The 15,921-nt window shown below is 33.3% G+C and overlaps 1 protein-coding gene across 1 annotated transcript in view; it reads right to left on the minus strand.

Annotated features, from left to right (window-relative positions):
• LOC106666554 (zwei Ig domain protein zig-8) overlaps positions 1–15,921 on the minus strand; it is a 658,162-nt gene that overhangs the window by 117,323 nt on the left and 524,918 nt on the right. Inside the window, exon 4 of the mRNA XM_014393829.2 lies at positions 10,656–10,866. Coding sequence (XP_014249315.1) covers positions 10,656–10,866 — 211 coding nt within the window. The remainder of the gene's footprint in view (positions 1–10,655; positions 10,867–15,921) is intronic.

A 15,921-nucleotide genomic window follows, 5' to 3' on the forward strand; every position in this document is an offset into this window, starting at 1 on the left:
ATCCAAGTAAGTAAATCTGTTTTTTCCTTAGTAACTTTCACATCCTTTCTCTCAGTCTCACTCATTCATTCGTAACACATCCTTGCTCACTTTTTTCTTTCAACAGCACTCATGGAATATTTTTCTCATTTTTTCAATATTACTTTTTTATAACTCATATCCTTTTATGTGCCTAACCTTCTTTTTTCTTACCTAATACTTTCAATTCACATCTTTTATTTTCTCTTTCTCTTTCTATCTCACACTTTCTCTCGTTTTCTTCTACCCCCTCTTTCTTCCTCTATGTGAGTATTATTAATAAATGGTTTCAGGTCAATTGAATTCTCTTTGTATCTAGTACACAAACACACATAAAGAAATGTTTTGTGGAAGAAGGCATTGAAGAATTAAGTCAACAATTGGTTTTGTCTTTTATTTTGTAATGTTATCGAGACGAAGCCTATCTCATCCTTGTACATTGCATGTTAAATTGAGTCAGGAATACTAGAATGTTTTTTGAACGCTGTCCCAATTTTCTGTGGACTCGGACGAGATGGGGTCGGCGGCAATTTTATTCTACAACCTTCCGGATATTGAATAGTACAAACGTTGAAGTGATTCCGTGTATTTTTAAGGAATCCCAGGGTCGAGCGGACACCTGAGCCAAATCCCCAAAAGGACCATTTTCATACTCCACCCTCCACTCCATATAGGAAAAGATACAGGGAAGATTTCCAGACGGATAAACGTGTGAGATAAGGACAATAAAGACAAATCGGTTCGCAATTTCGAACCAATCTCGTAAAATAGCTAGAACGTTTTATTTAGTTAAATTAAACCATACGATGATACAAATGTCAAATTTTATGAATTTCTGTTTATCTTTTTGCAACCTGATCCATTCTTACACTATACAATACAATAAATTCAATATATTCACTGTTATCATATAAGCACTTACTTTTTAATGGTTTTATAGAACTTCTTATAAACGTTACATTTTTTATTTATTTAGAAATCGTGAGATGCGGTCTGGTGTGATGTAGGGTTCAGAAAAACATTTTCTTTATGGTGCCAACGTTTCGATCTTTATTGAGATCATCTTCAGGGCTCAAAGTGTTTGTCTTCTGTGTAATTGTGTCATTCTTGCATGTCGTGTAGATTTTTTATTTTTTTATTTGTGACGGATACAAGCCGAGATCCCACAAGGAGCATTCTTCGTCTCATCATACCTGACCCACCAACACATCCCAATACCATCATCACTACGTACGCAGCTTGAACCGAAATCCTTATTGACCGTCAACACTAAACTAATCTCTTACAAAAATTAACTCCGACAACTTGGGACCTACGGAGAATTGTGGAGTTCCTCCAAGCCCTCCAACATCCAGCGCATCCGTCTAATCAAAAGTCTTCAGACAAATCGTCAAAGATTCTTACTAAGTCATTGCCTTCAGTATTCACAGCGACCTCAACATTCATTTGGCATCGAAAATGATCGTTTCCCGATTACAAAATTTTCACCCCAAATTCTTCGTCAAAAAACTATTGCTTGAGCTCTCTGAACTCTCCCGATAACGTCGCTTTATACGCCTCGTAACTTCCTGGCTTAATCCCAGCGAGTGTTAGTTCTGTGACCGTGTGTAAAAATATACGTACTCGGGTACGGATAAAACAGGAACTGACAATTCATGAAAAGTATATCATGTATTGTAAGTTCCTGTTTTATTTTTACAGAGATTTATAGCTTATTTCAAGAAATTCTTGTTGTTGGCGAGAAAACCTGTTTCTTTTTCGTATTTACTATTATAGTTTCGGGAAAAGAAACAAACGAAACCTTAGGGTGAAACAAATCCACTAATATTAGGCGAAGGTGGTTTTTGTAGAAACGCAAAAAAGCATCAACGATCTCCAGGATGTGCGGTGATTAGCAACCGTTAGTCGATGATTATTCAGAAATCGGAAGATACGGTCTGGTGTCATGTAGGTTTCAGAAAAACATTTTCGAGCGAACGTTTCGATCTCTATTGAGATCATCATCAGAGCCTGGGATTTATAAACATTGTTGAGAGGTACTATCACGCCAAGCAAGAATGGCACACTTACGCAGAAAACAAAAACTTCGAGCCCTGAAGTTGATCTCAATAAAGATCGAAACGTTGGCACGACAAGGAAAATGTTTTTCTGAAACCTGTATCACACCAGACCGTATTTCACGATTTCTGAATAATGATCGCCAGGGTACTTACTACTGAATGACTCATTGATATTAGTACGCCAGTATGTAAAACAATTCATGATCAAATTCTTTAGTAATCCTGATAACGTTTGTTAAAACAAAATCTAATTCAAAAGGAATTCTTAAATATGTACCGTAAATCATATTAAAAATACGATAAAGTAGTGTGTATTGTTTTTCATTACTTCCGGAATATACTTCATCATATTATAGTCTTTTAAACTTTATTAATTTTAAACAATTAAATTTCCTGTAAAATATAAAAATTATTATGCAATCAAGTGAGTAGTTTTGGTTTTTACCTACGAACCTCTAGTTTCAACGAGAGCTTTTTGAAGTTTTCAAAGTTTTAAGAATTCAGATGAAAAAAGTTATCAGTTTAAAACCAGGCCTGTATAAATTTTTGGGCTATGATCCCAGTGCAAAATGTTCTTCAACCATAATGTATAAAGCGTTAAGGAGAGCCGGAAAGAGGCGGGGTATGTTGTTGAAAAGGTTGTTTGCATAAGGAAGTGATTCTGTAAGTTATTTAGGCAAGTCGCCGCCATTCAACCCCCTGCCCGATGGCCTTACGAGAAAAACCTATCGAAACCCACCCTCGCTCGCCCCTCCGTTATTAAGAGGGCGTCCTGTCGAAAACACTCATACTTGTGGTGAAAGTGCAATGTCGGCTAAAGCAATAATGGACAAAACATTTGTACAATTATATTTGCTTTTATTGCACCTGTAAACGTTTGTTTATCTTTTTATTTAAATACCGTCTATTTTTCACATGTAGGAAAATAAATATAATGCACAGGAGGTGTTAATTTCAAAATCATATATCGTTTGTGGCTTTAATTGTTGCATAAACTATTTATTTTATAAAACATCCTTATCATGTTTAAACTCGTTTTTACTTTTTTATTTGTTTGAATAGATATTTATACTTGTTAACATTTTAACGTATTAATAAATATTTCGATGTTCTGGTAAAGAGAATTTATTTTTCAACTGGAGGATGAAGGAAATGATACTTTTCTTTCCCTGATTTGAAAAAAATTATTCGGGTTCTTAGAAAACCCTTTGAAAATTAATTATAATTAAAATTTCAAAAGCCGTATTAATTAACTATAATCTCAATTGTGTACTACCAGCTAGGTTATTTCAGCCCCACCACATTCAGTTCTTAAACTTTCACTTGGAATAGTTAATCATTAAGAAACAACCCCCACCTTCAAAAAAAAAAGGTACTATCAATTTACTTTGAATTTGATACTAATAAACTTCCATACCTTTGAAGATGGCAAAAAATGTTTAACTGTAAGTTTAAAAATTAATTAATCCAAAATAAATTAATTTTTAGTGCACAAATAAGGATTTTCACGAGTTCGTCCAATTGAACTATTGTTACTCAACCTCAAGCTTGTGTTACATCAATTAAAATTTTAATGAATTTTTCAACATGAAAAAATTATATTCGTTTAGGATTGATTACTTTTAATAATTCGTGATAATTAAAATTCCGCTTGTATAGGCGCAGAAGACCTACACTTCCGGAACGCTTACAAGTCGTGCAGTTTAGCCTAGCCAGCCGTTAGACCGCGGTGGTCGAGTGATTCAATAATGGCATGGCAATCCATGCTAGAGGTTCTGGGTTCGAATCTCGGCATATACCTTTAAAATTTAATTTAAAATTAATTAACAAAAAGTATTTAAAGTGGTTATTCTTTTTCGTTCGTGGCATCTAACTGGTTGTTGGACGTTAAACCCGCCTGTACGATGGGAATTAAACGATTCATTTTCCTTTCATTTCTAATTAATCCATATTTGTTTAGCGATCATAATTATTCAATTAATTATTTGCATCTAAGGTTTTTGTTGAGATGAAAAAGTTAGTGTCAACAACGGGATTTTAAAAGGGATGTTTTGCCGAAAGTCGCGGGTTCGAATCCTGCTCGTGACACCAACCTGTTCATCTGAACTATGACCCTAGATAACAAGAACTGATAATTTTATTGTACAATCTGCATTTGTGAAACATCATGTATTTTTAGTAATTACTATCTATTTTTTAATTTTTAATTAGCGATTGACTATTATTGATAATCTGTTTATACGAAATACCAAAAGCAATTTTATAATAATATTTCAAACTATTAACAACCCGATGGAATTGACGAATTAATTTAACAAGTACAGTTTACCTGTAATAAAGATGTAAAATTTATCCTTACTAAACCCTCAAGGCTCTTAAAAGCCAGGTACATGTATGTTTGGTATTTGCAGAAGCGAATAGAATCTGTGGGATTTCATTTTGCGTGATCATATATCGAAAAAGGAATTAAGCAGGTTTTATTCAGGCTAGGCTTTATAATAACATTTTCTTTGCAAGGATTAACAATTTATATTGATTGTTTTTTGTTTTTACAACTTTATTTTATTTACAAATTTATTTTGTTTTACAAGAATAAATATATTTTTTAAAGATAATTACTAAAGCTTTTAAACATAAACTCATTAAATTTTTCCTTATATTACAAACTTAAATTTCTTCCCTTTTTAATAACAAAACAGCTTTGTGAAAAGCAGTGCCAAAATGAACAAAAAGAAAAACATGAATGATGGCTTGTTATGATGTCATCTTATGAAAGATTGAGTTTTGTCATCTTAGCAGCAAGCAAATTCATCTCGGGGAAAGAAAGTTGTAGACACTTAGCAAAAGACTGATCGTTTGAGAAAGAAGAGAAAGAGTGTCGTTCATTAGGATGATCGGTTGAGGAGAATTTACTTTTGTCCATTTTTTAAGTGCCTTTGCATAAAAACAAGCGTATATTTAAGACAGAGAAAATAGCATAATGAGGTCAAGAATTTGAATTGAAGATTGTCACATTCTCAATGACTTAAAACATTTTTTTATAAAAAGTAATCTTTTTTCACTTACTAACTTAAACTTGTTTTGGCATCAAAATAAATTCATAATGACATGATCAATTTTTGTAATGAAAAACATAAATTTTTGCCTTTCTTACTAATTTTTATGATTAACATAAATGTTTATAAAAAATAAATATTATATTAAATGTATTGGTGGCATTTATGATTATAAAAAAGTAAATAGATAAAACGATTTATTCAGGATATCAACATGTATATGTTTTCCGTAAAAAAAATTTTCAACTATGAAATTAACCCCTTTTCGTAACAAATTAGCCCAATTTAGATCCAAAACAACCCTTTTTAAATTCAAATTAAACTCTTTTAATATCAATCCAACACTTCAAACTGTGAAGTAGCCCTATTGAACATACCATTAACCTTTTTATTAACTCTTTTTTAAAGTATTGTATACTTTTATGGTATGAAGCATGCTAAGTAAAATTCCTGTATACTTGAGCATTAGTTTTTAATATTAAATAATGGGGCCATATTAAAATTAACTACAATTAAATTTAAATAAAACCAAATATAAAAGCAAAAAAAAATATTTAAATAGATTTTTCGGAATCGTGAAATGAAGTCTCCTGTGACGTAGATTAAAAAAAATTCTTTATCGTGCCAACGTTTCGATCTTTACTGAGAACATCTTCACGCCCAGGGATTTACAAAAATTGTTTAAATTTAACAAATACATGCAGGATTTTGAAAAAAGTGAATTTATACAATTCAAAAAAAAAAAATTTTTTATATTCATAGTATTTCTACTCAATAAAAGTGTTTGTTTTCTGTGTAATCACCAGACACGTTATTTAAATTTTAAAAATTTGGCGAAATTATATTTTATTTAAGAAATCTCAAATTAAATAAAAAATCATTTATTTTATGTTAAATTATGTGTATATTTTTTACGTTAAAATGATAGATGATGAAATTTTTTAGTTGTACTCAATTTTCATATGTTTGGGTACAAGCTCAAGTTACTGATGTTTAATATTTTTAATACAGGAATGTTAAATTTAGATTGTTATCCCATCTCCTATGTTTGTCTGCTGTTTAAAAAACGTTTTTGAAATAGAAAGAACTTAAATGTGAAATTAAGCAATTTCAGTAAAGTTAAATTAAAAAACGGTATATTGAAAATTGAAATGTGTTTGAAGTACAAATAAGTTCATTTGAAATGAAAAAGCATATTTGGATTTACAATAGGTTAATTTTATGGTAAAACAATGTCAATTTGAATATAAAAAGAGTTAAGTTTGATCTAAAAAAGGATCATTTTGAAATTCAATGGTTATGATTTAATTCAGAATATGAGTAAAATAAATGTTCAAATTTAAAAATTGAAAAGGGTTGCTGTGCCGAAAGAAAGAATTCATTTGAAGGAAAAATGATGGCGTACTTCCTTGGTGTACCGATATAATGGCACACTTTTCTTGCCGATTCATGGTTCATTACGTTTTATAAAATATTGGTAAAACCATTTTAAAATTGGTTCAGCATAAATATTTTAGGTTAGTTTATACAATTTTAAAATTAGTTACAAGATTAATTGTTATATTAATAACTATTAATTATTAGTAATTATATATATTATAATAAAATATATATTAATAAATATTTAATAATTATTAATAACTATGTGTGTTGTGATAAGTGACCGTTAATCGATGTTTATTCAGAAATCGTGAGATGGGGTCTGGTGTGATGTGTGTTTAAGAAAAACATTTTCTTTATCGTGCCAACGTTTCGTTCTTTATTGAGATCATCTTCAGGGCCTGGGATTTATAAACATTGTTTCAATTTAGCTGATATAACATAGATACAGAATAGGGAAAAAAGTTTATTTCAATTTATGCAATGCAAAAATATATTTTTTTATATCCAATCAAATTATTTCTACTCACTCAAGGTGTTTGTTTTCTGTGTAATTGTGCCATTCTTGAGTGTTGTGTTGAGAGTGCCAGTTATAAACATAAAACCGCAATATCTCACTGGCACTCTCAACCCGACAAGCAAGAATGGCACAATTACACAGAAAACAAACACGTTGAGTGAGTCGAAATACTTTGATTGAATATAAAATACTACATTTTTGCATTGTATAAATTCACTTTTTTCCACATCCTATATGCATTTGTTAAATTTAAACAATGTTTGTAAATCCCAGGCCCTGAAGATGATCTGAATAAAGATCGAAACGTTGGCACGATAAAGAAAATATTTTTCTGAAACTTACATCACACTAGACCGCATCTCACGATTTCTGAATAATCATTAATAACTATATTTTAGCTAGAAAAGGGCACGCTTTTTTAAAACAATTTTTCAAATTTAATGAAAAAGATTTCGAAGAATAATCTTTAATAAAAAAAACGCTAGAAAGAATTTCAGTTGTCTTCAAAACTCAAACAAAAGAACAATATTCAAAACAAATCAAGAAAACATATTCTTGAGCATGTCATCATTTTTCGAAGACAAATGAGATAGAGACTAGGGTAAATCCACCTTGCATTCTTATTTGGATCTAGAAAAAAAAATCACTACTTTCTTTCAAGAAGATTTTCTAACATTTTATACTTCTGTTCAATTCAACCGGAATAACCTCAGAGACGGTTGGGTTTTATGAAGAGAAAGAAAGGTTTTACGATAAGTTAAACTAAATCGATTTATGAAGAATACTGATGATTGGACAAGTGGATTCATGAAAGGAATAAATATATATATATAGAAAGTCTAACAAGATAGTATTTACTTTAGGTAAATATAGTTATATAAAATCTCTTTAGCTATAAACCCAAACCTTAGTTAAGAAATTTTTAATATTTTGATAAGAAAACGTTTTAAAATAGTAATAGGCCATTAAGGAAAAACCGGAACGAAGAAGACCACCCCATCCTCTCCGCCTAGCATATGTAGGAAGATTAATGACAAATAATGTGAAAGAAAAATTGAAAATCTCTGGGCCAAATTACGGCAGATAAAGACTGACATTGGTCCCTGGCCCACTGAGAAGAGAAGTAAAAGAGCCATACTTACTAGAATAAGCATAGGTTCAAATAAGCTTACATATGGGCACTTGCTGGCCGGAAAGAGACCCCGCCGATGCCCATTATCTACCGAAAGATAGGTTGAGAATATATTACAATGTAGAGAACTAGAAGTGTTCAGGATGGACTGCCAAGTCCTGCTGAACTATTCGTGGCATTAGGCTTAGCAGAGGGTAGGGATCGCTGTTTAAGTTTCTCAGGGCTATAAAAGCTTTTAAATTTATGTACTACGCGATTACGTTTTGCATGTTATGTGTGGTGTGTTGTGTTTTGGTGTGAATGTAAATTATTAGCGCATGTAGTGGACCAAAGCTCAACAAAAAGCAGCTACTTAAACATTAGGCAGCATAGAAAGACTAGCAAATGTAAAACAGGGGCAATGAGAACACCTCTACAAGTGTACTAGAAACTCTGCAGAAACAGAAGAAACCATTCGGGCATACAACCATAATCTACAAAATCAGACAACCATTCTTAGAAATGGGTACTGATTATATGATCCCGGAAACAAACTTCACAACTTCCTATAAAGTCTCAATGTAAAGGAGAGGAAGAACACAGGAAAGCATCGGACACAATGATGTGGTATACAGATGTCTCCAAAACAAACGAAGGTACCGGATCAAGCGTTTTTTGAACAAGCCCAAAACATGAGCAATCAAACTCATTAGGGAAGTACACTTCGGTCTTTCAAGCAGAAATACATGCCATCAATGCTTTTGCCTTGGAAAATCTTACAATAAGTTACACTGGCCAAAAAAATCCTCGTAAGATCAGATAGCCAAGCAGCCATTAAAGCAGTAGCATGCAAAAGAATTACATCAAAATTAGTCAGTGAATGCATCCAAAATCTCCAAAACATGGAGAAACACAACAACCAGGTGCCAGGGCACAGGGGAATTTTGGGTAACGAGAAAGCAGACAGTCTGGCCAGAGGAGGATCTGCAAGACCGTACATAGGCCCCGTACCTATACTTGGGATAAAAATACAAATATAGAATCCTCCATCGCAGAATGGAATCAAACATTCAAACAAAAGGAGAAGTGGATAAACTCTAGCGGTGCTAGACATAGTAAATTTATGATGAAACAACCCTCACCAAGACTGGAAAAATCACTGCTGCAACTGGAAAAGGCTAAACTCAGAGGAGTGATAGGACTACTAACTGGTCCCTGGTATCTGAGAAAACATCTACACAACATGGGCATATTCAATTATGATCCCATTTGCAGGTTATGTAATGAGGAGGTGGAAATAGCCATCCATACCATCTTCGAATGCGAAGCAACTGCTCAATGCAGATTCAACCTAACACAAGAAAAAACTTAGCGAATCAAATTGGAGAGGCGACAGTTAATGACCTGATACTTCTACGGAGAAGGATAGAGACTATTGCACTGAACTAAGAAACTAGGGTGTTTCCGGGGAAGGTGGAAAGCGTGAATGAAAATCTTTGTGTGTTAATGTTTCCTTGTTCTCTAAATAATAATTGGATAGACTTAGGTACTTTTGATAGGTTAGCAAGATAAGCAAACAGGAGACAAAATATGAGAGAGCCGGTGACAAAGTGAAAAGAAAGAAAAATTTTCGCTTAAAGCGCGGAGGGCCGGCGATGACCACTTGATGATTGTCGGCCTAAAATTAAATAATAATACAACACGAGTGATTTTGTTAACAAGTGGAAATGAAAAAAATGATAAAGAATACAATAAGTGCATGTAGTACCAGTAAAACAGTGAACAATTTTTATATTTCTTTATAGGTATATTTTACAATCAAGCCGACCGTATTTGTAAGAAGCTGGCTAAGTAGATTTGGCGATCTAAAGAAGATACTTGCGATTCCACTGTCAATGGCATTCACTTGTCTTGTTCCCTTTTTCCCTTTTTCCAAGTAGAATGGGATTTCTCAGCTGAGTGCGTTTCATTACAACAATGATACCAGGGGAGGGTGTCAAATTCTTTTCAGTTGAACTAGATATTGTCTTTTCCCAGTATACTGTCTCAACAAGGCGTTACAGTTTTAACTTTAAATTTTTAATTTTCCCGAAGATTTTTATCACTTTCTGAACAAGACAGCACAATATATACAATACAGCTCTTTCCACATTGTAGGGATTAACAGATTGTCTACGTTTTAATTGTTCAAACGCTATTTGGGAAAATCTATGGGGTGTTGATTTAAATTTTATTATCAAAATCCAGTTAAACAGTGTATCGATTTTATTTAATAAAGGGACGTTGAAATGAATACTGGTATTATATTTCAATTAACTTTTCCGAATTTAAATTAACATTTTGACAGAAGACATTTCAAAACATTTCTTTATTTATAATATACGTCAGAAACACGAAGCAAATAAATAAAAATGTTTTTTAAGAACTTTTATTATCCTGGTGTTTATTTATGTAAATTTAAACATGTTGGGATTGTTCAAAACGGACATAAATATTTTCCTCGTACTCACCTACGACACTGAGGTAGACGGGATGTCCGACGGGTGGCGTCGTGCTTATCTGGCACTCGTAGATCCCCGAGTCCTTCCTCTGAGGATATTTGATCCTCAAAGTCCAATCTTCGGTGTGGGGCGAGTGTATAGCTTCGAACCTCTGGTCAGAGGTGTATGTGTAACGGCCGACTGTGAGCAAATGTATGTCTCTGTGTCTCACCCACGAAACCTATAACAAATTATTTATTGTCTTATAGATTATTGTTTAAATGCTAAGGGAAAATATTTTTGACAAGATAGAATTACGGACGTGGGATTTGAGATTTTAATTAGATTTGTTTTTAGTGGAAATAAAGAAAAATGGATTAATCTATATAAAAAATATTATTGGAGATAGAAACGTCAGTGTCACAAGCGGGATTCGAACCCACGAACTTCGGCTGCTCTACCACTTGAGCTATCGTGACCTCGAACCACTCGGACACCAACTTTCCATCTTAACCTCACCTTTTAAATTTTCCCTCGTTTTTGCTATTTTTCAAATGTCGTGTAATCTATTTGATTCTCGGAGACTAATTAAATGGCCCCGGAGAGCTTTAGTGAAGATATACTTCATTATAACTTATTAAATTCATTAGTTTTCGTGGTCCGCTTAGCCAATTAACTTTTTTCAATTAATTGATATTTATGAAATATATTCGTTGAGATAAAAAAAGTCAGTGTCACGAGCGCGATTCGAGCCCACAATCTTGGGCTAGATATGCCCCCGCTCTACCATTTGAGCTATCGTGACCTCGTTCCACTCTGACAGCAACTTTCCATCTCAACCTCACCTTTTGAATGTTTACTCCTTTTAGCTATTTTTCAAATGTCGTATAATATATTTGTCCACGGAGAGCTTTAGGGAAAATGTACTCTATTTAACTTATTAAATTCACTAATTTTCGTGGTCCGCTTAACCAAATAACGTCTTTCTCTTATTATTAATCTCTATTTCTCTAGTATTGGTTGAGATAAAAAAGACATTTGAAAAATAGCAAAAAGGAGGGAAAATGCAAAAGGTGAGGTTGAGATGGGAAGTTAGTGTCCGAGTGGATTGAAGTCACGATAGCTCAAGTGGTAGAGCAGCCAAAGGTCGTGGGTTCGAATCCCGCTTATGACACTGACCATTTTATCTCAACTAATACTTTAAATACAGATTAATTAATTGAAAGACATTATTTGGTCAAGCGGACCACGAAAACTAGTGAATTTAATAGTGAAAAATTAAGCGTTAAGCAGCCCTTTTCGATAAATAATATTGACAATACAATATGATATTGACAATAATATTGATCATGTAATGTGAAAAAAACAGTATTGACCGTCGATATTGGAGCGATATTAATGAAATCCATATTTTCTGATCTCGAAGCATCAATATTTAAAAGTGGAGGGGTTATTGTCAATATTATTGAGCGTCCAGGGGCATATTGTCAATCTTTATTATCAATGTTTGTGCGGATTATTGTAGATTATACGAGTGATTTTGAGACAATGTCTGAAGACTTTGAAACGCGATTCAAGACTTTGCACGCGCTGGTCGGTCGCAATAAAATTTGGTTAAATAAAATAAAAATACAAAATAAAATAAAGTACAAAATAAATTAAAATACTAACTTGTTAACTGTGGCTGGATTTTCTCGACAACCAGGGAGGAGAGCCATTTAATAGCTAGAACCTGCAATAACTCTGGCCAAAGATAAAACAGAACCCTAGTCTATTAATTAACTTAGGGGCTCCGTCCGAACCCTGTATGATGTGTCGCATTAAGGATGCGGGAGGAGACACTCGCGTTATTTTGAACGCGATAATTAAGAAAACGAAAGAAAAAAAATGCTTTTTGAAAATAAGAGAAAAACTGAAAGAAAACTAAAAGAAAATCACTCTTGGAGGCTAATTAATAGTGGACTGTATGGAAGCGAGACGGAAGCGAAACGGAAGCGAACAGGACTAGAGCAGGACTAGGCAGCAACAGGAACGGATTATGGGGAGGGAACAGAGCTAGGATAAATTCTAGATTAGCGGCATTTCGGAAACAAATAAACAATTATAATTCGCGATTTTTGGCGCGAACAAAGACAAAATAATGTTTGCGACGAGAGGACTGAACGAAGCCCTACTTTATTGAGCAATTCGAGTTTCACACTTTTCAATTTCGCTGATAGTTGCCGGCGACAAGTTGACAGAGAACTTTCAATCTTCAAAATTGTTTCCAGTAGCTAAGTAATTTCGGGTTAAGGCCATTCTCACATTAACAGGGATGCATTTCCTCATGTTTGTGTTCTGCCTCTTAAGCATGATTGCTCCGCTTGAACAATTAATATTTTTCAATTAATCAAGGTTTTTTGTTGAGGTAAAAAAGTCAGTGTCACGAGCGGGATTCGAACCCAAGACCTGCGGCTAGATACGCCGCTGCTCTACCACTCGAGGTCAGGACAGCTCACGTGGTAGAGTAGCGGCGTATCAAGCCGAAGGTCGTGGGTTCGAATCCCGCTCGTGACACTGAATTTGTTATCTCAACTAAAAGCCTTAATTAATTGAAAGTTATTTTATAATTTTCAATAGTTTTAAGTAATATTTATAGTTCTTTCACATAAAAATCTAGGGTCTAGGAAGAACTTTGCGATTTGATAAGTGCGAGGGCGCATGTCTGATAATGCCTTTGTAATATCCTCTGTTTTGACGGTCTAAAACCAGTCACAAACCTGGTCTGACAACATGATGGAACAACAGGCTGACAGTTTGTGTTTGCGTTCGCAACGTGTCGGAACGCCAAAATTCAACTGCGCAAGGGCCCGCAAGTTTGCACGCGTGATGGAACAGTCTTATTATTTTTCCGTCCTGAAAACCACTTGAATACAAATTTTTGTAAAAAATTATTTAGAAATCGTGAGATGCGGTCTGGTGTGATGTAGGTTTCAGAAAAACATTTTCTTTATCGTGCCAACGTTTCGATCTTTATTGAGATAATCTTCAGGGCCTGGGATTTAGAAACATTGTTTTGCGACTTGGTTTACATTTTTCTGTTATGTAATTGATGCTGTGTTTATCTCCTCTAATAAATTATTTCTAAAAAGTTATGTTTATGTTTGTTTTGTTCTGTGTGTAATACTTTTGGATTTTTGAAGTCGAAATTGTTTTGGTGTTCAAAGTGGTGGGTAGCGAGTGCTGTAGGATTTTGCTAAGGTTTTTTGCAATCATAGATATGTTGCTTTACTCTCCTGTCCAGATTTTGGGATGTAAGACCGATGTAAATTGCCGGACAGTTTAAACAGTTGATCTTGTAGATTACGTCACATTTATTTGTTATTGGTATAGGATCTTTAATTTTGGAAAAAAGTGTTTGAATTGTTTTATAATTTTTGAAAGATATTTTGAAGTTATCGGACAAGAGGAAAAACCAAAACTACTTTTCCTTCCTCTAATTTGCTGTGCTCAAATTACTTATTTTTTATCCTAAAATTGTTGTATAAAAAAAAACTACAACGATCTACCAGAAATGTAACTTTTTTTCAAACCCTTATAACTACTAATAATGGCTGTTAAGCGGTGTTTTTCGTGTAAACACTCCTATCATTTTGTTTTCTCCTTTCTTTTCGTTTTTCATCTCTTTCCCCTTCATTACATTTTAATTTTAATTAATTGCACAGGCATCAGGCGATAAATATTTAGTTTATTTTAATTTATCGTTCATATATGTCGAACAACCAAGGATTGTAAAAAGGCTTAGCTATTATCTTGATCGATCGTTGTATCGATTTTTCATCGACCATCGTCGATTGATTCACCTTCAGGGACAACCGCCGAAAGGACTGACGACGCTACCTTACGGACGCTACTACCTCTTGTCGCTATGTGTTGCTGCTTTTACGTCTTCATTTGTAAAATTGCGTCATTGTAATGTCATCTTGCACCATCACCGACAACGTCATTTGTCACCACGCTATCTCCAATTTTTCGTTATCGGATTGTCATCTTGGATTGTTGCTAAGAGCATAGTCCTTCACGATCCCATCTTCATTGCTTAAGTTTCTTTTGATAATTAGCAAGCTTGCCATTTATTTTTTTTTTAAGGTACACGTTCTTTCGACGATAACATTTTTTTCAAAGCATTTTGTTTCTTCAAAAAATTACATTAATTTCAATTACTTTTCTTTGGTTTATAAAGAGTAAAGTTTATTTTATATTTTATTTTTATCCAAATATTTCTTAAATGTTCATATATAAACACATTTATAAAAATAATCTTGTCACTAGTCACATCAGTGAATCTAACACAAGATACAATTCATTGGCAAACTCACATTTTAACAGTGTAAAATCTCCGCAATATTATAGTTTTTCATTAAATTTGGGACTTCATTTTTGTTTTTGTATATATGTAAAGAGAGGATCGTTGTTCAAAATGTCACAAACTACAAATAAGTCAATTTGAATAATGATTTTTCGGAGATCATGAGATGCGGTTTGGTGTGATGTAGGTTTCAGAAAAACATTTTCTTTATCATGCCAACGTTTCGATCTTTATTGAGATCATCTTCAGGGCAAAATTAACAACGTTTATAAATCCCAGGCCCTGAAGATGATCTCGATAAAGATCGAAACATTGGCACTATAAAGAAAATGTTTTTCTGAAACCTACATCACACCAGACCGCATCTCACGATTTGTGAATAATCATTGACTAACTGTCTGTTGTCACACACAAATTTGAATAATTTCAAAAATTTTAAATTGCCGCTAACATATTTTAAAGCAATATTAAATATGGTTGATTTTTTTCATGTTACACGTCTATTGTGCACTAAGTTTGTTTATGTCTTTATTTTACATTATGCTTTTGAAACGATGTATTCTGTTTATTTCTCTGATGACCTTCAAAAACTCCTGTCTAGTACAAGATTTCCTTTTTGACAGCAGGTAGGGATGTACCAAAATTTTATTTTTTGTTGTAAATTTATATGTAGTGTACATTCTGGGAAATAAAGATTATCGTTATTATTATTACTATTAATTTATTGATAAACACTTCTTCTCCAACAATTGCTCAAACCACCGTACAAAAATAACAATAGGAGATAAAAGTGAAAGAACTGAGAAGGTTTTGGTTGATTTCGTATTTATTTGTCCAACTTATGATGATTAAAAATTGAAATAAAATATAAAAACTCGCCTAGAGTTAGAGCAATCCGAATTTTAACGATTGTCGTAACGTTGGATTTGGGTGAAATCAAAAGGAGTA

The sequence above is a fragment of the Cimex lectularius genome, unplaced genomic scaffold, assembly GCF_000648675.2.
Source record: "Cimex lectularius strain Harlan isolate CLEC.00 unplaced genomic scaffold, Clec_2.1 scaffold196, whole genome shotgun sequence".
Classification (NCBI taxonomy): Eukaryota; Metazoa; Arthropoda; class Insecta; order Hemiptera; family Cimicidae; genus Cimex; species Cimex lectularius.